The 25305-nt window shown below is 35.6% G+C and overlaps 1 protein-coding gene across 1 annotated transcript in view; it reads right to left on the bottom strand.

Moving 5' to 3' along the window:
- LOC142684354 (SCO-spondin-like) overlaps window positions 1–25305 on the bottom strand; it is a gene marked incomplete at its 5' end in the record, with an annotated part of 350250 nt that overhangs the window by 263884 nt on the left and 61061 nt on the right. The window contains 2 exon segments of the mRNA XM_075847515.1: window positions 506–671; window positions 3151–3372. Coding sequence (XP_075703630.1) covers window positions 506–671; window positions 3151–3372 — 388 coding nt within the window.

Below are 25305 nucleotides of genomic sequence, written 5' to 3'. Positions count from 1 at the left end.
CCACAGGGAAGGGACACGGACAACACAGGAACATTGGCGGGGAACTGACCACACAGGGAGTGGCCAGACAAAACAGGGAGGGGCACTGACAAAACAGGGGGGGCACTGACAAAACAGGGAGGGGCACTGACAAAAGAGGGAGGGGCACTAGCAACACAGGGAGGGGCACTGCCAACCCATGGAGAGGCACTAACAACACAGGGAGGGGCAGTGACAAAACAGGGAGGGGCACTAGCAGCACAGGGAGTGGTCAGACAAAACAGGGTGGGACACTGACAAAACAGGGAGGGGCACTAGCAACACAGGGAGGGGCACTGCCAACCCATGGAGAGGCACTGACAACACAGGGAGGAGCACTGCCAACATAGGGAGGGGCACTGTCAACACAGGGAGGGGTGGACTGCCAACACAGGGAGGGGTGGGGGACTGACAACACGGGGAGGAGCACTGCCAACACAGGAAGGGGAACACACAACATGGGGAGGGGACATAAAGTCAGACTTACAGCACAAGGTCTCACTCCTCCAGGACACCACCACCCCCTCCTGGGCACATTGCCTGGCGTAGTAGGATACAGCACTGCACAGACAGTTCTTGCCAGAGGAACAGCCACACACGTCATACAGGCAGAGCTGGTGAAAGGGCCGCCAGTCCACAACATCATGGCAAGACTGAGGGCCACAGAAAACAAGTGCAAAAAATAATGAATAAACATAATTGTATTATATACGTAACAATATTTATAAATAAGAATGTATAATATTAATAATAACAACGTAAAATACTACAATTACTACTACTAATACAATAATAATTACAAAATAACATATAATACTAATAATAACATAACGTAGAATACAATTATAGTAAATGATATATTAACAACATATAATACCATAACTACTACTAATAATAACATATAATATTACAACTACTACTAATAATAACATATAATATTACAACTACTACTAATAATAACATATAATATTACAACTACTACTAATAATAACATATAATATTACAACTACTAATAATAATAACATATAATATTACAACTACTACTAATAATAACATATAATATTACAACTACTACTAATAATAACATATAATATTACAACTACTACTAATAATAACATATAATATTACAACTACTACTAATAATAACATATAATATTACAACTACTACTAATAATAACATATAATATTACAACTACTACTAATAATAACATATAATATTACAACTACTACTAATAATAACATATAATATTACAACTACTACTAATAATAACATATAATATTACAACTACTACTAATAATAACATATAATATTACAACTACTACTAATAATAACATATAATATTACAACTACTACTAATAATAACATATAATATTACAACTACTAATAATAATAAAATATAATATTACAACTACTTCTAATAATAACATATAATATTACAACTACTACTAATAATAATAACATATAATAATACAACTACTACTAATAACATATAATATTACAACTACTACTAATAATAATAACATATAATATTACAACTACTACTAATAATAACATATAATATTACAACTACTACTAATAATAACATATAATATTACAACTACTACTAATAATAACATATAATATTACAACTACTACTAATAATAACATATAATATTACAACTACTACTAATAATAATACAAGTAAATAATAATATAAAAATAACAACAACATATAATAATGTATAATACTACAACTAATTATAAATAACAATAATAAAGAACAGAGATAAGGTGATTTTTCCACCAGTTTTTCGTTTTTGTGTGTGACATCATTGGATGATGCTCTGGTGGATGATGGATGTAGTTCTGGTGGATGGATGATGGATGTAGTTCTGGTGAATGGATGATGGATGTAGTTCTGGTGGAATGATGTAGTTCTGGTGGATGGATGTAGTTCTGGTGAATGGATGATGGATGTAGTTGTGGTGGATGGATGATGGATGTAGTTCTAGTGAATGGATGATGGATGTAGTTCTAGTGAATGGATGATGGATGTAGTTCAGGTGGATGGATGATGGATGTAGTTCTGGTGGATGGATGATGGATGTAGTTGTGGTGGATGGATGATGGATGTAGTTCTTGTGGATGGATGATGGATGTAGTTCTGGTGGATGGATGATGGATGTAGTTCTGGTGGATGGGTGATGGATATAGTTCTAGTGAATGGATGATGGATGTAGTTCAGGTGGATGGATGATGGATGTAGTTCTGGTGGATGGATGATGGATGTAGTTCTGGTGGATGGATGATGGATGTAGTTCTTGTGGATGGATGATGGATGTAGTTCTGGCGGATGGATGATGGATGTAGTTGTGGTGGATGGATGATGGATGTAGTTGTGGCGGATGGATGATGGATGTAGTTCTGGTGGATGGATGATGGATGTAGTTCTGGTGGATGGATGATGGATGTAGTTCTGGTGGATGGATGATGGATGTAGTTATGGTGGATGGATGTAGTTGTGGTGGATGGATGATGGATGTAGTTGTGGTGGATGGATGATGGATGTAGTTGTGGCGGATGGATGATGGATGTAGTTATGGTGGATGGATGTAGTTGTGGTGGATGGATGATGGATGTAGTTGTGGTGGATGGATGATGGATGTAGTTGTGGCGGATGGATGATGGATGTAGTTCTGGTGGATGGATGTAGTTGTGGTGGATGGATGATGGATGTAGTTGTGGTGGATGGATGATGGATGTAGTTGTGGCAGATGGATGATGGATGTAGCTCTGGTGGATGGATGATGGATGTAGTTGTGGTGGATGGATGATGGATGTAGTTGTGGTGGATGGATGATGGATGTAGTTGTGGCAGATGGATGATGGATGTAGCTCTGGTGGATGGATGATGGATGTAGTTGTGGTGGATGGATGATGGATGTAGTTGTGGCGGATGGATGATGGATGTAGCTCTGGTGGATGGATGATGGATGTAGTTGTGGTGGATGGATGATGGATGTAGTTGTGGTGGATGGATGATGGATGTAGTTGTGGTGAATGGATGATGGATGTAGTTGTGGCGGATGGATGATGGATGTAGTTCTGATGACTGTTAGTGAAATGAATGATTATTCCTGACATATTTGTACCTGAAACAGCGGTCCTGATATCAGAGCACAAGCTTCCTCAGCAAACTCCCTGTGCTGTGTGTATGTCCCGCAGGGGTCAAAGCTCCGGGGCCCCACATCCGGACAGTCGACAGAAACCTTGAACTTATTGGCAAAGTCCGAGGAGCTGCTCTCAATGTCACCCTCGGGCGTTGTGAAATCATCATTCTGGTTCCAGTTATACGTCCCGCACAGACCCCGCACCTTCATACAGGGGGAGACCAGATCATTATATACTGAGGAATAGCAGCTGGGGGTGCTGATATAGGACCAGCCTCAAACTCCACCGCACACATTACATCTAAATCTATGAGATCAGTGAATTCATGAGCATGAAATGTAACATTATCTCACCCTATAAATGTCCCTACATAGCGGGAGTCCGAAGAAATGAGCCCCATGACCCAAAGTATCCTGAATCTGCTGTCCCTTCTACCCATGAGCGAGTAGGTCACTGGGCACTGTATGGCACTAAATAGCCGCTGTGTGAACTATATAAGTACTGTATATGACATATATTTGTCCACTGTTTGGCGCCATCTGATCCTCTGCACTATTTATCTGGACTATGTATTGAGTATTTATCTGGACTATGTATGGAGTATTTATCTGGGCTATGTATGGAGTATTTATCTGGGCTATGTATGGAGTATTTATCTGGGCTATGGATGGATTATTTATCTGGGCTATGTATGGAGTATTTATCTGGGCTATGTATGGAGTATTTATCTGGACTATGTATGGAGTATTTATCTGGACTATGTATGGACTATTTATCTGGGCTATGTATGGAGTATTTATCTGGGATATGTATGGAGTATTTATCTGGGCTATGTATGGAGTATTTATCTGGGCTATGTATGCACTATTTATCTGGACTATGTATGGAGTATTTATCTGGGATATGTATGGAGTATTTATCTGGGCTATGTATGGAGTATTTATTTGGGCTATGTATGGAGTATTTATCTGGGCTATGTATGGAGTATTTATCTGGACTATGTATGGAGTATTTATCTGGACTATGTATGGACTATTTATCTGGGCTATATATGGAGTATTTATCTGGGATATGTATGGAGTATTTATCTGGACAATGTATGGAGTATTTATCTGGACTATGTATGGAGTATTTATCTGGTCTGTGTATGGATTATTTATCTGGTCTATGTATGGAGTATTTATCTGGGCTATGTATGCACTATTTATCTGGGCTATGTATGGAGTATTTATCTGGGCTATGTATGGAGTATTTATCTGGGCTATGTATGGATTATTTATCTGGGCTATGTATGGATTATTTATCTGGGCTATGTATGGAGTATTTATCTGGACTATGTATGGACTATTTATCTGGGCTATGTATGGAGTATTTAGCTGGGCTATGTATGGAGTATTTATCTGGGATATGTATGGAGTATTTATCTGGACTATGTATGGACTATTTATCTGGGCTATGTATGGATTATTTATCTGGGCTATGTATGGAGTATTTATCTGGGCTATGTATGGAGTATTTATCTGGACTATGTATGGACTATTTATCTGGGCTATGTATGGATTATTTATCTGGGCTATGTATGCACTATTTATCTGGGCTATGTATGGAGTATTTATCTGGGCTATGTATGGAGTATTTATCTGGGATATGTATTGAGTATTTATCTGGGCTATGTATGGAGTATTTATCTGGGCTATGTATGGAGTATTTATCTGGGCTATGTATGGAGTATTTATCTGGGCTATGTATGGAGTATTTATCTGGTCTGTGTACGGATTATTTATCTGGGCTATGTATGGACTATTTATCTGGTCTGTGTATGGATTATTTATCTGGGCTATGTATGGACTATTTATCTGGTCTGTGTATGGATTATTTATCTGGGCTATGTATGGAGTATTTATCTGGTCTGTGTATGGATTATTTATCTGGGCTATGTATGGACTATTTATCTGGTCTGTGTATGGATTATTTATCTGGGCTATGTATGGACTATTTATCTGGTCTGTGTATGGAGTATTTATCTGGGCTATGTATGGAGTATTTATCTGGGTTATGTATATATTATTTATCTGGGCTATGTATGGAGTATTTATCTGGGCTATGTATGGAGTATTTATCTGGGCTATGTATGGACTATTTATCTGGGCTATGTATGGACTATTTATCTGGGCTATGTATGGACTATTTATCTGGGCTATGTATGGACTATTTATCTGGGCTATGTATGGATTATTTATCTGGGCTATGTATGGAGTATTTATCTGGGCTATGTATGGATTATTTATCTGGTCTGTGTATGGACTATTTATCTGGGATATGTATGGAGTATTTATCTGGGCTATGTATGGAGTATTTATCTGGGCTATGTATGGATTATTTATCTGGGCTATGTATGGAGTATTTATCTGGGCTATGTATAGATTATTTATCTGGGATATGTATTGAGTATTTATCTGGGATATGTATGGAGTATTTATCTGGTCTGTGTATGGATTATTTATCTGGGCTATGTATGGACTATTTATCTGGTCTGTGTATGGATTATTTATCTGGGCTATGTATGGACTATTTATCTGGGCTATGTATGGAGTATTTATCTGGGCTATGTATATATTATTTATCTGGGCTATGTATGGAGTATTTATCTGGGCTATGTATGGAGTATTTATCTGGGCTATGTATGGAGTATTTATCTGGGCTATGTATGGACTATTTATCTGGGCTATGTATGGACTATTTATCTGGGCTATGTATGGACTATTTATCTGGGCTAAGTATGGATTATTTATCTGGGCTATGTATGGAGTATTTATCTGGGCTATGTATGGATTATTTATCTGGTCTGTGTATGGACTATTTATCTGGGATATGTATGGAGTATTTATCTGGGCTATGTATGGAGTATTTATCTGGGCTATGTATGGATTATTTATCTGAGCTATGTATGGAGTATTTATCTGGGCTATGTATAGATTATTTATCTGGGATATGTATTGAGTATTTATCTGGGATATGTATGGAGTATTTATCTGGGCTATGTATGGAGTATTTATCTGGTCTGTGTATGGAGTATTTATCTGGGCTATGTATAGATTATTTATCTGGGATATGTATTGAGTATTTATCTGGGATATGTATGGAGTATTTATCTGGGATATATATGGAGTATTTATCTGGGCTATGTATGGATTATTTATCTGGGCTATGTATGGACTTTTTATCTGGGCTATGTATGGACTATTTATCTGGGATATGTATGTAGTATTTATCTGGGCTATGTATGGAGTATTTATCTGGGCTATGTATGGATTATTTATCTGGGCTATGTATGGACTATTTATCTGGGCTATGTATGGAGTATTTATCTGGGCTATGTATGGACTATTTATCTGGGCTATGTATGGAGTATTTATCTGGACTATGTATGGATTATTTATCTGGACTATGTATGGACTATTTATCTGGACTATGTATGGATTATTTATCTGGGCTATGTATGGAGTATTTATCTGGGCTATGTATGGAGTATTTATCTTGGCTATGTATGGAGTATTTATCTGGGCTATGTATGGAGTATTTATCTGGGCTATGTATGGAGTATTTATCTGGGCTATGTATGGATTATTTATCTGGACTATGTAAGGAGTATTTATCTGGGCTATGTATGGACTATTTATCTGGGCTATGTATGGACTATTTATGTGGGCTATGTATGGATTATTTATCTGGGCTATGTATGGAGTATTTATCTGGGCTATGTATGGATTATTTATCTGGTCTGTGTATGGAGTATTTATCTGGGATATGTATGGATTACTTATCTGGTCTGTGTATGGAGTATTTATATGGGATATGTATGGAGTATTTATCTGGGCTATGTATGGAGTATTTATCTGGGCTATGTATGGATTATTTATCTGGGCTATGTATGGAGTATTTATCTGGGCTATGTATAGATTATTTATCTGGGATATGTATTGAGTATTTATCTGGGATACGTATGGACTATTTATCTGGGCTATGTATGGAGTATTTATCTGGGATATGTATGGAGTATTTATCTGAGCTATGTATGGATTATTTATCTGGTCTGTGTATGGAGTATTTATCTGGGATATGTATGGAGTATTTATCTGGGCTATGTATGGAGTATTTATCTGGACTATGTATGGATTATTTATCTGGTCTGTGTATGGACTATTTATCTGGGCTATGTATGGACTATTTATCTGGACTGTGTATGGACTAATTATCTGGGCTATGTATGGAGTATTTATCTGGGCTATGTATGGAGTATTTATCTGGGCTATGTATGGAGTATTTATCTGGTCTGTGTATGGATTATTTATCTGGGCTATGTATGGACTATTTATCTGGTCTGTGTATGGATTATTTATCTGGGCTATGTATGGACTATTTATCTGGTCTGTGTATGGATTATTTATCTGGGCTATGTATGGAGTATTTATCTGGTCTGTGTATGGATTACTTATCTGGGCTATGTATGGACTATTTATCTGGTCTGTGTATGGATTATTTATCTGGGCTATGTATGGACTATTTATCTGGTCTGTGTATGGAGTATTTATCTGGGCTATGTATGGAGTATTTATCTGGGCTATGTATATATTATTTATCTGGGCTATGTATGGAGTATTTATCTGGGCTATGTATGGAGTATTTATCTGGTCTGTGTACGGATTATTTATCTGGGCTATGTATGGACTATTTATCTGGTCTGTGTATGGATTATTTATCTGGGCTATGTATGGACTATTTATCTGGTCTGTGTATGGATTATTTATCTGGGCTATGTATGGAGTATTTATCTGGTCTGTGTATGGATTATTTATCTGGGCTATGTATGGACTATTTATCTGGTCTGTGTATGGATTATTTATCTGGGCTATGTATGGACTATTTATCTGGTCTGTGTATGGAGTATTTATCTGGGCTATGTATGGAGTATTTATCTGGGCTATGTATATATTATTTATCTGGGCTATGTATGGAGTATTTATCTGGGCTATGTATGGAGTATTTATCTGGGCTATGTATGGACTATTTATCTGGGCTATGTATGGACTATTTATCTGGGCTATGTATGGACTATTTATCTGGGCTATGTATGGACTATTTATCTGGGCTATGTATGGATTATTTATCTGGGCTATGTATGGAGTATTTATCTGGGCTATGTATGGATTATTTATCTGGTCTGCGTATGGACTATTTATCTGGGATATGTATGGAGTATTTATCTGGGCTATGTATGGAGTATTTATCTGGGCTATGTATGGATTATTTATCTGGGCTATGTATGGAGTATTTATCTGGGCTATGTATAGATTATTTATCTGGGATATGTATTGAGTATTTATCTGGGATATGTATGGAGTATTTATCTGGGCTATGTATGGAGTATTTATCTGGTCTGTGTATGGAGTATTTATCTGGGCTATGTATAGATTATTTATCTGGGATATGTATTGAGTATTTATCTGGGATATGTATGGAGTATTTATCTGGGATATATATGGAGTATTTATCTGGGCTATGTATAGATTATTTATCTGGGCTATGTATGGACTTTTTATCTGGGCTATGTATGGACTATTTATCTGGGATATGTATGGAGTATTTATCTGGGCTACGTATGGAGTATTTATCTGGGCTATGTATGGATTATTTATCTGGGCTATGTATGGACTATTTATCTGGGCTATGTATGGAGTATTTATCTGGGCTATGTATGGACTATTTATCTGGGCTATGTATGGAGTATTTATCTGGACTATGTATGGATTATTTATCTGGACTATGTATGGACTATTTATCTGGACTATGTATGGATTATTTATCTGGGCTATGTATGGAGTATTTATCTGGGCTATGTATGGAGTATTTATCTGGACTATGTATGGACTATTTATCTGGGCTATGTATGGATTATTTATCTGGGCTATGTATGCACTATTTATCTGGGCTATGTATGGAGTATTTATCTGGGCTATGTATGGAGTATTTATCTGGGATATGTATTGAGTATTTATCTGGGCTATGTATGGAGTATTTATCTGGGCTATGTATGGAGTATTTATCTGGGCTATGTATGGAGTATTTATCTGGTCTGTGTATGGATTATTTATCTGGGCTATGTATGGACTATTTATCTGGTCTGTGTATGGATTATTTATCTGGGCTATGTATGGACTATTTATCTGGTCTGTGTATGGATTATTTATCTGGGCTATGTATGGAGTATTTATCTGGTCTGTGTATGGATTATTTATCTGGGCTATGTATGGACTATTTATCTGGTCTGTGTATGGATTATTTATCTGGGCTATGTATGGACTATTTATCTGGTCTGTGTATGGATTATTTATCTGGGCTATGTATGGAGTATTTATCTGGTCTGTGTATGGATTATTTATCTGGGCTATGTATGGACTATTTATCTGGTCTGTGTATGGATTATTTATCTGGGCTATGTATGGACTATTTATCTGGGCTATGTATGGAGTATTTATCTGGGCTATGTATATATTATTTATCTGGGCTATGTATGGAGTATTTATCTGGGCTATGTATGGAGTATTTATCTGGGCTATGTATGGAGTATTTATCTGGGCTATGTATGGACTATTTATCTGGGCTATGTATGGACTATTTATCTGGGCTATGTATGGACTATTTATCTGGGCTAAGTATGGATTATTTATCTGGGCTATGTATGGAGTATTTATCTGGGCTATGTATGGATTATTTATCTGGTCTGTGTATGGACTATTTATCTGGGATATGTATGGAGTATTTATCTGGGCTATGTATGGAGTATTTATCTGGGCTATGTATGGATTATTTATCTGAGCTATGTATGGAGTATTTATCTGGGCTATGTATAGATTATTTATCTGGGATATGTATTGAGTATTTATCTGGGATATGTATGGAGTATTTATCTGGGCTATGTATGGAGTATTTATCTGGTCTGTGTATGGAGTATTTATCTGGGCTATGTATAGATTATTTATCTGGGATATGTATTGAGTATTTATCTGGGATATGTATGGAGTATTTATCTGGGATATATATGGAGTATTTATCTGGGCTATGTATGGATTATTTATCTGGGCTATGTATGGACTTTTTATCTGGGCTATGTATGGACTATTTATCTGGGATATGTATGTAGTATTTATCTGGGCTATGTATGGAGTATTTATCTGGGCTATGAATGGATTATTTATCTGGGCTATGTATGGACTATTTATCTGGGCTATGTATGGAGTATTTATCTGGGCTATGTATGGACTATTTATCTGGGCTATGTATGGAGTATTTATCTGGACTATGTATGGATTATTTATCTGGACTATGTATGGACTATTTATCTGGACTATGTATGGATTATTTATCTGGGCTATGTATGGAGTATTTATCTGGGCTATGTATGGACTATTTATCTTGGCTATGTATGGAGTATTTATCTGGGCTATGTATGGAGTATTTATCTGGGCTATGTATGGAGTATTTATCTGGGCTATGTATGGATTATTTATCTGGACTATGTAAGGAGCATTTATCTGGGCTATGTATGGACTATTTATCTGGGCTATGTATGGACTATTTATGTGGGCTATGTATGGAGTATTTATCTGGGCTATGTATGGATTATTTATCTGGTCTGTGTATGGAGTATTTATCTGGGATATGTATGGATTACTTATCTGGTCTGTGTATGGAGTATTTATATGGGATATGTATGGAGTATTTATCTGGGCTATGTATGGAGTATTTATCTGGGCTATGTATGGATTATTTATCTGGGCTATGTATGGAGTATTTATCTGGGCTATGTATAGATTATTTATCTGGGATATGTATTGAGTATTTATCTGGGATACGTATGGACTATTTATCTGGGCTATGTATGGAGTATTTATCTGGGATATGTATGGAGTATTTATCTGAGCTATGTATGGATTATTTATCTGGTCTGTGTATGGAGTATTTATCTGGGCTATGTATGGGTTATTTATCTGGACTATGTATGGATTATTTATCTGGACTATGTATGGACTATTTATCTGGACTGTGTATGGATTATTTATCTGGTCTGTGTATGGAGTATTTATCTGGGATATGTATGGATTATTTATCTGGTCTGTGTATGGAGTATTTATCTGGGCTATGTATGGAGTATTTATCTGGGCTATGTATGGAGTATTTATCTGGGCTATGTATGGACTATTTATCTGGGCTATGTATGGATTATTTATCTGGGCTATGTATGGAGTATTTATCTGGGCTATGTATGGAGTATTTATCTGGGCTGTGTATGGTGTATTTATCTGGGCTATGTATGGAGTATTTATCTGGGCTATGTATTGATTATTTATCTGGGCTATGTATAGAGTATTTATCTGGACTATGTATGGACTATTTATCTGGGCTATGTATGGACTATTTATCTGGGCTATGTATGGACTTTTTATCTCGGCTATGTATGGATTTTTTATCTGGTCTGTGTATGGAGTATTTATCTGTGCTATGTATTGACTATTTATCTGGGCTATGTATGGACTATTTATCTGGACTATGTATGGACTATTTATCTGGGCTATGTATGGACTATTTATCTGGGCTATGTATGGACTATTTTTCTGGGCTATGTATGGACTATTTATCTGGGCTATGTATGGACTATTTATCTGGGCTATGTAGGGAGTATTTATCTGGGCTATGTATGCACTATTTATCTGGGCTATGTATGGACTATTTATGTGGGCTATGTATGGATTATTTATCTGGGCTATGTATGGAGTATTTATCTGGGCTATGTATGGAGTATTTATCTGGTCTGTGTATGGAGTATTTATCTGGGATATGTATGGATTATTTATCTGGTCTGTGTATGGAGTATTTATCTGGGCTATGTATGGAGTATTTATCTGGGCTATGTATGGAGTATTTATCTGGGCTATGTATGGAGTATTTATCTGGGCTATGTATGGACTATTTATCTGGGCTATGTATGGACTATTTATCTGGGCTATGTATGGACTATTTATCTGGGCTAAGTATGGATTATTTATCTGGGCTATGTATGGAGTATTTATCTGGGCTATGTATGGATTATTTATCTGGTCTGTGTATGGACTATTTATCTGGGATATGTATGGAGTATTTATCTGGGCTATGTATGGAGTATTTATCTGGGCTATGTATGGATTATTTATCTGAGCTATGTATGGAGTATTTATCTGGGCTATGTATAGATTATTTATCTGGGATATGTATTGAGTATTTATCTGGGATATGTATGGAGTATTTATCTGGGCTATGTATGGAGTATTTATCTGGTCTGTGTATGGAGTATTTATCTGGGCTATGTATAGATTATTTATCTGGGATATGTATTGAGTATTTATCTGGGATATGTATGGAGTATTTATCTGGGATATATATGGAGTATTTATCTGGGCTATGTATGGATTATTTATCTGGGCTATGTATGGACTTTTTATCTGGGCTATGTATGGACTATTTATCTGGGATATGTATGTAGTATTTATCTGGGCTATGTATGGAGTATTTATCTGGGCTATGTATGGATTATTTATCTGGGCTATGTATGGACTATTTATCTGGGCTATGTATGGAGTATTTATCTGGGCTATGTATGGACTATTTATCTGGGCTATGTATGGAGTATTTATCTGGACTATGTATGGATTATTTATCTGGACTATGTATGGACTATTTATCTGGACTATGTATGGATTATTTATCTGGGCTATGTATGGAGTATTTATCTGGGCTATGTATGGAGTATTTATCTTGGCTATGTATGGAGTATTTATCTGGGCTATGTATGGAGTATTTATCTGGGCTATGTATGGAGTATTTATCTGGGCTATGTATGGATTATTTATCTGGACTATGTAAGGAGTATTTATCTGGGCTATGTATGGACTATTTATCTGGGCTATGTATGGACTATTTATGTGGGCTATGTATGGATTATTTATCTGGGCTATGTATGGAGTATTTATCTGGGCTATGTATGGATTATTTATCTGGTCTGTGTATGGAGTATTTATCTGGGATATGTATGGATTACTTATCTGGTCTGTGTATGGAGTATTTATATGGGATATGTATGGAGTATTTATCTGGGCTATGTATGGAGTATTTATCTGGGCTATGTATGGATTATTTATCTGGGCTATGTATGGAGTATTTATCTGGGCTATGTATAGATTATTTATCTGGGATATGTATTGAGTATTTATCTGGGATACGTATGGACTATTTATCTGGGCTATGTATGGAGTATTTATCTGGGATATGTATGGAGTATTTATCTGAGCTATGTATGGATTATTTATCTGGTCTGTGTATGGAGTATTTATCTGGGATATGTATGGAGTATTTATCTGGGCTATGTATGGAGTATTTATCTGGACTATGTATGGATTATTTATCTGGTCTGTGTATGGACTATTTATCTGGGCTATGTATGGACTATTTATCTGGACTGTGTATGGACTAATTATCTGGGCTATGTATGGAGTATTTATCTGGGCTATGTATGGAGTATTTATCTGGGCTATGTATGGAGTATTTATCTGGTCTGTGTATGGATTATTTATCTGGGCTATGTATGGACTATTTATCTGGTCTGTGTATGGATTATTTATCTGGGCTATGTATGGACTATTTATCTGGTCTGTGTATGGATTATTTATCTGGGCTATGTATGGAGTATTTATCTGGTCTGTGTATGGATTACTTATCTGGGCTATGTATGGACTATTTATCTGGTCTGTGTATGGATTATTTATCTGGGCTATGTATGGACTATTTATCTGGTCTGTGTATGGAGTATTTATCTGGGCTATGTATGGAGTATTTATCTGGGCTATGTATATATTATTTATCTGGGCTATGTATGGAGTATTTATCTGGGCTATGTATGGAGTATTTATCTGGTCTGTGTACGGATTATTTATCTGGGCTATGTATGGACTATTTATCTGGTCTGTGTATGGATTATTTATCTGGGCTATGTATGGACTATTTATCTGGTCTGTGTATGGATTATTTATCTGGGCTATGTATGGAGTATTTATCTGGTCTGTGTATGGATTATTTATCTGGGCTATGTATGGACTATTTATCTGGTCTGTGTATGGATTATTTATCTGGGCTATGTATGGACTATTTATCTGGTCTGTGTATGGAGTATTTATCTGGGCTATGTATGGAGTATTTATCTGGGCTATGTATATATTATTTATCTGGGCTATGTATGGAGTATTTATCTGGGCTATGTATGGAGTATTTATCTGGGCTATGTATGGACTATTTATCTGGGCTATGTATGGACTATTTATCTGGGCTATGTATGGACTATTTATCTGGGCTATGTATGGACTATTTATCTGGGCTATGTATGGATTATTTATCTGGGCTATGTATGGAGTATTTATCTGGGCTATGTATGGATTATTTATCTGGGCTATGTATGGACTATTTATCTGGGCTATGTATGGATTATTTATCTGGGCTATGTATGGAGTATTTATCTGGTCTATGTATGGATTATTTATCTGGTCTGTGTATGGACTATTTATCTGGGATATGTATGGAGTATTTATCTGGGCTATGTATGGAGTATTTATCTGGGCTATGTATGGATTATTTATCTGGGCTATGTATGGAGTATTTATCTGGGCTATGTATAGATTATTTATCTGGGATATGTATTGAGTATTTATCTGGGATATGTATGGAGTATTTATCTGGGCTATGTATGGAGTATTTATCTGGTCTGTGTATGGAGTATTTATCTGGGCTATGTATAGATTATTTATCTGGGATATGTATTGAGTATTTATCTGGGATATGTATGGAGTATTTATCTGGGATATATATGGAGTATTTATCTGGGCTATGTATAGATTATTTATCTGGGCTATGTATGGACTTTTTATCTGGGCTATGTATGGACTATTTATCTGGGATATGTATGGAGTATTTATCTGGGCTACGTATGGAGTATTTATCTGGGCTATGTATGGATTATTTATCTGGGCTATGTATGGACTATTTATCTGGGCTATGTATGGAGTATTTATCTGGGCTATGTATGGACTATTTATCTGGGCTATGTATGGAGTATTTATCTGGACTATGTATGGATTATTTATCTGGACTATGTATGGACTATTTATCTGGACTATGTATGGATTATTTATCTGGGCTATGTATGGAGTATTTATCTGGGCTATGTATGGAGTATTTATCTGGACTATGTATGGACTATTTATCTGGGCTATGTATGGATTATTTATCTGGGCTATGTATGCACTATTTATCTGGGCTATGTATGGAGTATTTATCTGGGCTATGTATGGAGTATTTATCTGGGATATGTATTGAGTATTTATCTGGGCTATGTATGGAGTATTTATCTGGGCTATGTATGGAGTATTTATCTGGGCTATGTATGGAGTATTTATCTGGTCTGTGTATGGATTATTTATCTGGGCTATGTATGGACTATTTATCTGGTCTGTGTATGGATTATTTATCTGGGCTATGTATGGACTATTTATCTGGTCTGTGTATGGATTATTTATCTGGGCTATGTATGGAGTATTTATCTGGTCTGTGTATGGATTATTTATCTGGGCTATGTATGGACTATTTATCTGGTCTGTGTATGGATTATTTATCTGGGCTATGTATGGACTATTTATCTGGTCTGTGTATGGATTATTTATCTGGGCTATGTATGGAGTATTTCTCTGGTCTGTGTATGGATTATTTATCTGGGCTATGTATGGACTATTTATCTGGTCTGTGTATGGATTATTTATCTGGGCTATGTATGGACTATTTATCTGGGCTATGTATGGAGTATTTATCTGGGCTATGTATATATTATTTATCTGGGCTATGTATGGAGTATTTATCTGGGCTATGTATGGAGTATTTATCTGGGCTATGTATGGAGTATTTATCTGGGCTATGTATGGACTATTTATCTGGGCTATGTATGGACTATTTATCTGGGCTATGTATGGACTATTTATCTGGGCTAAGTATGGATTATTTATCTGGGCTATGTATGGAGTATTTATCTGGGCTATGTATGGATTATTTATCTGGTCTGTGTATGGACTATTTATCTGGGATATGTATGGAGTATTTATCTGGGCTATGTATGGAGTATTTATCTGGGCTATGTATGGATTATTTATCTGAGCTATGTATGGAGTATTTATCTGGGCTATGTATAGATTATTTATCTGGGATATGTATTGAGTATTTATCTGGGATATGTATGGAGTATTTATCTGGGCTATGTATGGAGTATTTATCTGGTCTGTGTATGGAGTATTTATCTGGGCTATGTATAGATTATTTATCTGGGATATGTATTGAGTATTTATCTGGGATATGTATGGAGTATTTATCTGGGATATATATGGAGTATTTATCTGGGCTATGTATGGATTATTTATCTGGGCTATGTATGGACTTTTTATCTGGGCTATGTATGGACTATTTATCTGGGATATGTATGTAGTATTTATCTGGGCTATGTATGGAGTATTTATCTGGGCTATGTATGGATTATTTATCTGGGCTATGTATGGACTATTTATCTGGGCTATGTATGGAGTATTTATCTGGGCTATGTATGGACTATTTATCTGGGCTATGTATGGAGTATTTATCTGGACTATGTATGGATTATTTATCTGGACTATGTATGGACTATTTATCTGGACTATGTATGGATTATTTATCTGGGCTATGTATGGAGTATTTATCTGGGCTATGTATGGACTATTTATCTTGGCTATGTATGGAGTATTTATCTGGGCTATGTATGGAGTATTTATCTGGGCTATGTATGGAGTATTTATCTGGGCTATGTATGGATTATTTATCTGGGCTATGTATGGACTATTTATCTGGGCTATGTATGGACTATTTATCTGGGCTATGTATGGACTATTTATGTGGGCTATGTATGGAGTATTTATCTGGGCTATGTATGGATTATTTATCTGGTCTGTGTATGGAGTATTTATCTGGGATATGTATGGATTACTTATCTGGTCTGTGTATGGAGTATTTATATGGGATATGTATGGAGTATTTATCTGGGCTATGTATGGAGTATTTATCTGGGCTATGTATGGATTATTTATCTGGGCTATGTATGGAGTATTTATCTGGGCTATGTATAGATTATTTATCTGGGATATGTATTGAGTATTTATCTGGGATACGTATGGACTATTTATCTGGGCTATGTATGGAGTATTTATCTGGGATATGTATGGAGTATTTATCTGAGCTATGTATGGATTATTTATCTGGTCTGTGTATGGAGTATTTATCTGGGCTATGTATGGGTTATTTATCTGGACTATGTATGGATTATTTATCTGGACTATGTATGGACTATTTATCTGGACTGTGTATGGATTATTTATCTGGTCTGTGTATGGAGTATTTATCTGGGATATGTATGGATTATTTATCTGGTCTGTGTATGGAGTATTTATCTGGGCTATGTATGGAGTATTTATCTGGGCTATGTATGGAGTATTTATCTGGGCTATGTATGGACTATTTATCTGGGCTATGTATGGAGTATTTATCTGGACTATGTATGGATTATTTATCTGGACTATGTATGGACTATTTATCTGGACTATGTATGGATTATTTATCTGGGCTATGTATGGATTATTTATCTGGGCTATGTATGGAGTATTTATCTGGGCTGTGTATGGTGTATTTATCTGGGCTATGTATGGAGTATTTATCTGGGCTATGTATTGATTATTTATCTGGGCTATGTATAGAGTATTTATCTGGACTATGTATGGACTATTTATCTGGGCTATGTATGGACTATTTATCTGGGCTATGTATGGACTTTTTATCTCGGCTATGTATGGATTTTTTATCTGGTCTGTGTATGGAGTATTTATCTGTGCTATGTATTGACTATTTATCTGGGCTATGTATGGACTATTTATCTGGACTATGTATGGACTATTTATCTGGGCTATGTATGGACTATTTATCTGGGCTATGTATGGACTATTTTTCTGGGCTATGTATGGACTATTTATCTGGGCTATGTATGGACTATTTATCTGGGCTATGTATGGAGTATTTATCTGGGCTATGTATGCACTATTTATCTGGGCTATGTATGGACTATTTATGTGGGCTATGTATGGATTATTTATCTGGGCTATGTATGGAGTATTTATCTGGGCTATGTATGGAGTATTTATCTGGTCTGTGTATGGAGTATTTATCTGGGATATGTATGGATTATTTATCTGGTCTGTGTATGGAGTATTTATCTGGGCTATGTATGGAGTATTTATCTGGGCTATGTATGGAGTATTTATCTGGGCTATGTATGGAGTATTTATCTGGGCTATGTATGGAGTATTTATCTGGGCTATGTATGGACTATTTATCTGGGCTATGTATGGACTATTTATCTGGGCTATGTATGGACTATTTATCTGGGCTAAGTATGGATTATTTATCTGGGCTATGTATGGAGTATTTATCTGGGCTATGTATGGATTATTTATCTGGTCTGTGTATGGACTATTTATCTGGGATATGTATGGAGTATTTATCTGGGCTATGTATGGAGTATTTATCTGGGCTATGTATGGATTATTTATCTGAGCTATGTATGGAGTATTTATCTGGGCTATGTATAGATTATTTATCTGGGATATGTATTGAGTATTTATCTGGGATATGTATGGAGTATTTATCTGGGCTATGTATGGAGTATTTATCTGGTCTGTGTATGGAGTATTTATCTGGGCTATGTATAGATTATTTATCTGGGATATGTATTGAGTATTTATCTGGGATATGTATGGATTATTTATCTGGGATATATATGGAGTATTTATCTGGGCTATGTATGGATTATTTATCTGGGCTATGTATGGACTTTTTATCTGGGCTATGTATGGACTATTTATCTGGGATATGTATGTAGTATTTATCTGGGCTATGTATGGAGTATTTATCTGGGCTATGTATGGATTATTTATCTGGGCTATGTATGGACTATTTATCTGGGCTATGTATGGAGTATTTATCTGGGCTATGTATGGACTATTTATCTGGGCTATGTATGGAGTATTTATCTGGACTATGTATGGATTATTTATCTGGACTATGTATGGACTATTTATCTGGACTATGTATGGATTATTTATCTGGGCTATGTATGGAGTATTTATCTGGGCTATGTATGGACTATTTATCTTGGCTATGTATGGAGTATTTATCTGGGCTATGTATGGAGTATTTATCTGGGCTATGTATGGAGTATTTATCTGGGCTATGTATGGATTATTTATCTGGACTATGTAAGGAGTATTTATCTGGGCTATGTATGGACTATTTATCTGGGCTATGTATGGACTATTTATGTGGGCTATGTATGGAGTATTTATCTGGGCTATGTATGGATTATTTATCTGGTCTGTGTATGGAGTATTTATCTGGGATATGTATGGATTACTTATCTGGTCTGTGTATGGAGTATTTATATGGGATATGTATGGAGTATTTATCTGGGCTATGTATGGAGTATTTATCTGGGCTATGTATGGATTATTTATCTGGGCTATGTATGGAGTATTTATCTGGGCTATGTATAGATTATTAATCTGGGATATGTATTGAGTATTTATCTGGGATACGTATGGACTATTTATCTGGGCTATGTATGGAGTATTTATCTGGGATATGTATGGAGTATTTATCTGAGCTATGTATGGATTATTTATCTGGTCTGTGTATGGAGTATTTATCTGGGCTATGTATGGGTTATTTATCTGGACTATGTATGGATTATTTATCTGGACTATGTATGGACTATTTATCTGGACTATGTATGGATTATTTATCTGGTCTGTGTATGGAGTATTTATCTGGGATATGTATGGATTATTTATCTGGTCTGTGTATGGAGTATTTATCTGGGCTATGTATGGAGTATTTATCTGGGCTATGTATGGAGTATTTATCTGGGCTATGTATGGACTATTTATCTGGGCTATGTATGGAGTATTTATCTGGACTATGTATGGATTATTTATCTGGACTATGTATGGACTATTTATCTGGACTATGTATGGATTATTTATCTGGGCTATGTATGGAGTATTTATCTGGGCTATGTATGGAGTATTTATCTGGGCTGTGTATGGTGTATTTATCTGGGCTATGTATGGAGTATTTATCTGGGCTATGTATTGATTATTTATCTGGGCTATGTATAGAGTATTTATCTGGACTATGTATGGACTATTTATCTGGGCTATGTATGGACTATTTATCTGGGCTATGTATGGACTTTTTATCTCGGCTATGTATGGATTTTTTATCTGGTCTGTGTATGGAGTATTTATCTGTGCTATGTATTGACTATTTATCTGGGCTATGTATGGACTATTTATCTGGACTATGTATGGACTATTTATCTGGGCTATGTATGGACTATTTATCTGGGCTATGTATGGACTATTTTTCTGGGCTATGTATGGACTATTTTTCTGGGCTATGTATGGACTATTTATCTGGGCTATGTATGGACTATTTATCTGGGCTATGTAGGGAGTATTTATCTGGGCTATGTATGCACTATTTATCTGGGCTATGTATGGACTATTTATGTGGGCTATGTATGGATTATTTATCTGGGCTATGTATGGAGTATTTATCTGGGCTATGTATGGAGTATTTATCTGGTCTGTGTATGGAGTATTTATCTGGGATATGTATGGATTATTTATCTGGTCTGTGTATGGAGTATTTATCTGGGATATGTATGGAGTATTTATCTGGGCTATGTATGGAGTATTTATCTGGGCTATGTATGGATTATTTATCTGGGCTATGTATGGAGTATTTATCTGGGCTATGTATAGATTATTTATCTGGGATATGTATTGAGTATTTATCTGGGATATGTAAGGAGTATTTATCTGGGCTATGTATGGAGTATTTATCTGGGCTATGTATGGATTATTTATCTGGGCTATGTATGGAGTATTTATCTGGGCTATGTATGGAGTATTTATCTGGGATATGTATGGAGTATTTATCTGGGCTATGTATGGAGTATTTATCTGGGCTATGTATGGATTATTTATCTGGGCTATGTATGGACTATTTATCTGGGCTATGTATGGAGTATTTATCTGGGCTATGTATGGACCATTTATCTGGGCTATGTATGGAGTATTTATCTGGACTATGTATGGATTATTTATCTGGACTATGTATGGACTATTTATCTGGACTATGTATGGATTATTTATCTGGGCTATGTATAAAGTATTTATCTGGGCTATGTATGGAGTATTTATCTGGGCTATGTATGGAGTATTTATCTGGACTATGTATGGATTATTTATCTGGACTATGTATGGACTATTTATCTGGACTATGTATGGATTATTTATCTGGGCTATGTATAAAGTATTTATCTGCGCTATGTATGGAGTATTTATCTGGGCTATGTATGGAGTATTTATCTGGGCTATGTATGAATTATTTATCTGGGCTATGTATGAATTATTTATCTGGGCTATGTATGGACTATTTATCTGGGATATGTATGGAGTATTTATCTGGGCTATGTATGGAGTATTTATCTGGGCTATGTATGGATTATTTATCTGGACTATGTATGGATTATTTATCTGGGCTATGTATGGACTATTTATCTATGCTATGTATGGAGTATTTATCTGGGCTATGTATGGAGTATTTATCTGGGCTATGTATGGAGTATTTATCTGGGCTATGTATGAATTATTTATCTGAGCTATGTATGGACTATTTATCTATGCTATGTATGGAGTATTTATCTGGGCTATGTATGGAGTATTTATCTGGGCTATGTATGAATTATTTATCTGAGCTATGTATGGACTATTTATCTATGCTATGTATGGACTATTTATGTGGGCTATGTATGGAGTATTTATCTGGGCTATGTATGGATTATTTATCTGGTCTGTGTATGGAGTATTTATCTGGGATATGTATGGATTACTTATCTGGTCTGTGTATGGAGTATTTATATGGGATATGTATGGAGTATTTATCTGGGCTATGTATGGAGTATTTATCTGGGCTATGTATGGATTATTTATCTGGGCTATGTATGGAGTATTTATCTGGGCTATGTATAGATTATTAATCTGGGATATGTATTGAGTATTTATCTGGGATACGTATGGACTATTTATCTGGGCTATGTATGGAGTATTTATCTGGGCTATGTATGGAGTATTTATCTGGGCTATGTATGGAGTATTTATCTGGGCTATGTATGGAGTATTTATCTGGGCTATGTATGGACTATTTATCTGGGCTATGTATGGAGTATTTATCTGGACTATGTATGGATTATTTATCTGGACTATGTATGGACTATTTATCTGGACTATGTATGGATTATTTATCTGGGCTATGTATGGATTATTTATCTGGGCTATGTATGGAGTATTTATCTGGGCTGTGTATGGTGTATTTATCTGGGCTATGTATGGAGTATTTATCTGGGCTATGTATTGATTATTTATCTGGGCTATGTATAGAGTATTTATCTGGACTATGTATGGACTATTTATCTGGGCTATGTATGGACTATTTATCTGGGCTATGTATGGACTTTTTATCTCGGCTATGTATGGATTTTTTATCTGGTCTGTGTATGGAGTATTTATCTGTGCTATGTATTGACTATTTATCTGGGCTATGTATGGACTATTTATCTGGACTATGTATGGACTATTTATCTGGGCTATGTATGGACTATTTATCTGGGCTATGTATGGACTATTTTTCTGGGCTATGTATGGACTATTTATCTGGGCTATGTATGGACTATTTATCTGGGCTATGTAGGGAGTATTTATCTGGGCTATGTATGCACTATTTATCTGGGCTATGTATGGACTATTTATGTGGGCTATGTATGGATTATTTATCTGGGCTATGTATGGAGTATTTATCTGGGCTATGTATGGAGTATTTATCTGGTCTGTGTATGGAGTATTTATCTGGGATATGTATGGATTATTTATCTGGTCTGTGTATGGAGTATTTATCTGGGCTATGTATGGAGTATTTATCTGGGCTATGTATGGAGTATTTATCTGGGCTATGTATGGAGTATTTATCTGGGCTATGTATGGAGTATTTATCTGGGCTATGTATGGACTATTTATCTGGGCTATGTATGGACTATTTATCTGGGCTATGTATGGACTATTTATCTGGGCTAAGTATGGATTATTTATCTGGGCTATGTATGGAGTATTTATCTGGGCTATGTATGGATTATTTATCTGGTCTGTGTATGGACTATTTATCTGGGATATGTATGGAGTATTTATCTGGGCTATGTATGGAGTATTTATCTGGGCTATGTATGGATTATTTATCTGAGCTATGTATGGAGTATTTATCTGGGCTATGTATAGATTATTTATCTGGGATATGTATTGAGTATTTATCTGGGATATGTATGGAGTATTTATCTGGGCTATGTATGGAGTATTTATCTGGTCTGTGTATGGAGTATTTATCTGGGCTATGTATAGATTATTTATCTGGGATATGTATTGAGTATTTATCTGGGATATGTATGGAGTATTTATCTGGGATATATATGGAGTATTTATCTGGGCTATGTATGGATTATTTATCTGGGCTATGTATGGACTTTTTATCTGGGCTATGTATGGACTATTTATCTGGGATATGTATGTAGTATTTATCTGGGCTATGTATGGAGTATTTATCTGGGCTATGTATGGATTATTTATCTGGGCTATGTATGGACTATTTATCTGGGCTATGTATGGAGTATTTATCTGGGCTATGTATGGACTATTTATCTGGGCTATGTATGGAGTATTTATCTGGACTATGTATGGATTATTTATCTGGACTATGTATGGACTATTTATCTGGACTATGTATGGATTATTTATCTGGGCTATGTATGGAGTATTTATCTGGGCTATGTATGGACTATTTATCTTGGCTATGTATGGAGTATTTATCTGGGCTATGTATGGAGTATTTATCTGGGCTATGTATGGAGTATTTATCTGGGCTATGTATGGATTATTTATCTGGACTATGTAAGGAGTATTTATCTGGGCTATGTATGGACTATTTATCTGGGCTATGTATGGACTATTTATGTGGGCTATGTATGGAGTATTTATCTGGGCTATGTATGGATTATTTATCTGGTCTGTGTATGGAGTATTTATCTGGGATATGTATGGATTACTTATCTGGTCTGTGTATGGAGTATTTATATGGGATATGTATGGAGTATTTATCTGGGCTATGTATGGAGTATTTATCTGGGCTATGTATGGATTATTTATCTGGGCTATGTATGGAGTATTTATCTGGGCTATGTATAGATTATTAATCTGGGATATGTATTGAGTATTTATCTGGGATACGTATGGACTATTTATCTGGGCTATGTATGGAGTATTTATCTGGGATATGTATGGAGTATTTATCTGAGCTATGTATGGATTATTTATCTGATCTGTGTATGGAGTATTTATCTGGGCTATGTATGGGTTATTTATCTGGACTATGTATGGATTATTTATCTGGACTATGTATGGACTATTTATCTGGACTATGTATGGATTATTTATCTGGTCTGTGTATGGAGTATTTATCTGGGATATGTATGGATTATTTATCTGGTCTGTGTATGGAGTATTTATCTGGGCTATGTATGGAGTATTTATCTGGGCTATGTATGGAGTATTTATCTGGGCTATGTATGGACTATTTATCTGGGCTATGTATGGAGTATTTATCTGGACTATGTATGGATTATTTATCTGGACTATGTATGGACTATTTATCTGGACTATGTATGGATTATTTATCTGGGCTATGTATGGAGTATTTATCTGGGCTATGTATGGAGTATTTATCTGGGCTGTGTATGGTGTATTTATCTGGGCTATGTATGGAGTATTTAT

This window comes from Rhinoderma darwinii (genome assembly GCF_050947455.1).
Source record: "Rhinoderma darwinii isolate aRhiDar2 chromosome 5 unlocalized genomic scaffold, aRhiDar2.hap1 SUPER_5_unloc_1, whole genome shotgun sequence".
In the NCBI taxonomy this organism is placed as follows: Eukaryota; Metazoa; Chordata; class Amphibia; order Anura; family Rhinodermatidae; genus Rhinoderma; species Rhinoderma darwinii.
The sequence above is the reverse complement of the archived record's forward strand: the minus strand, read 5'-3'. Positions and strand labels throughout refer to the sequence as shown.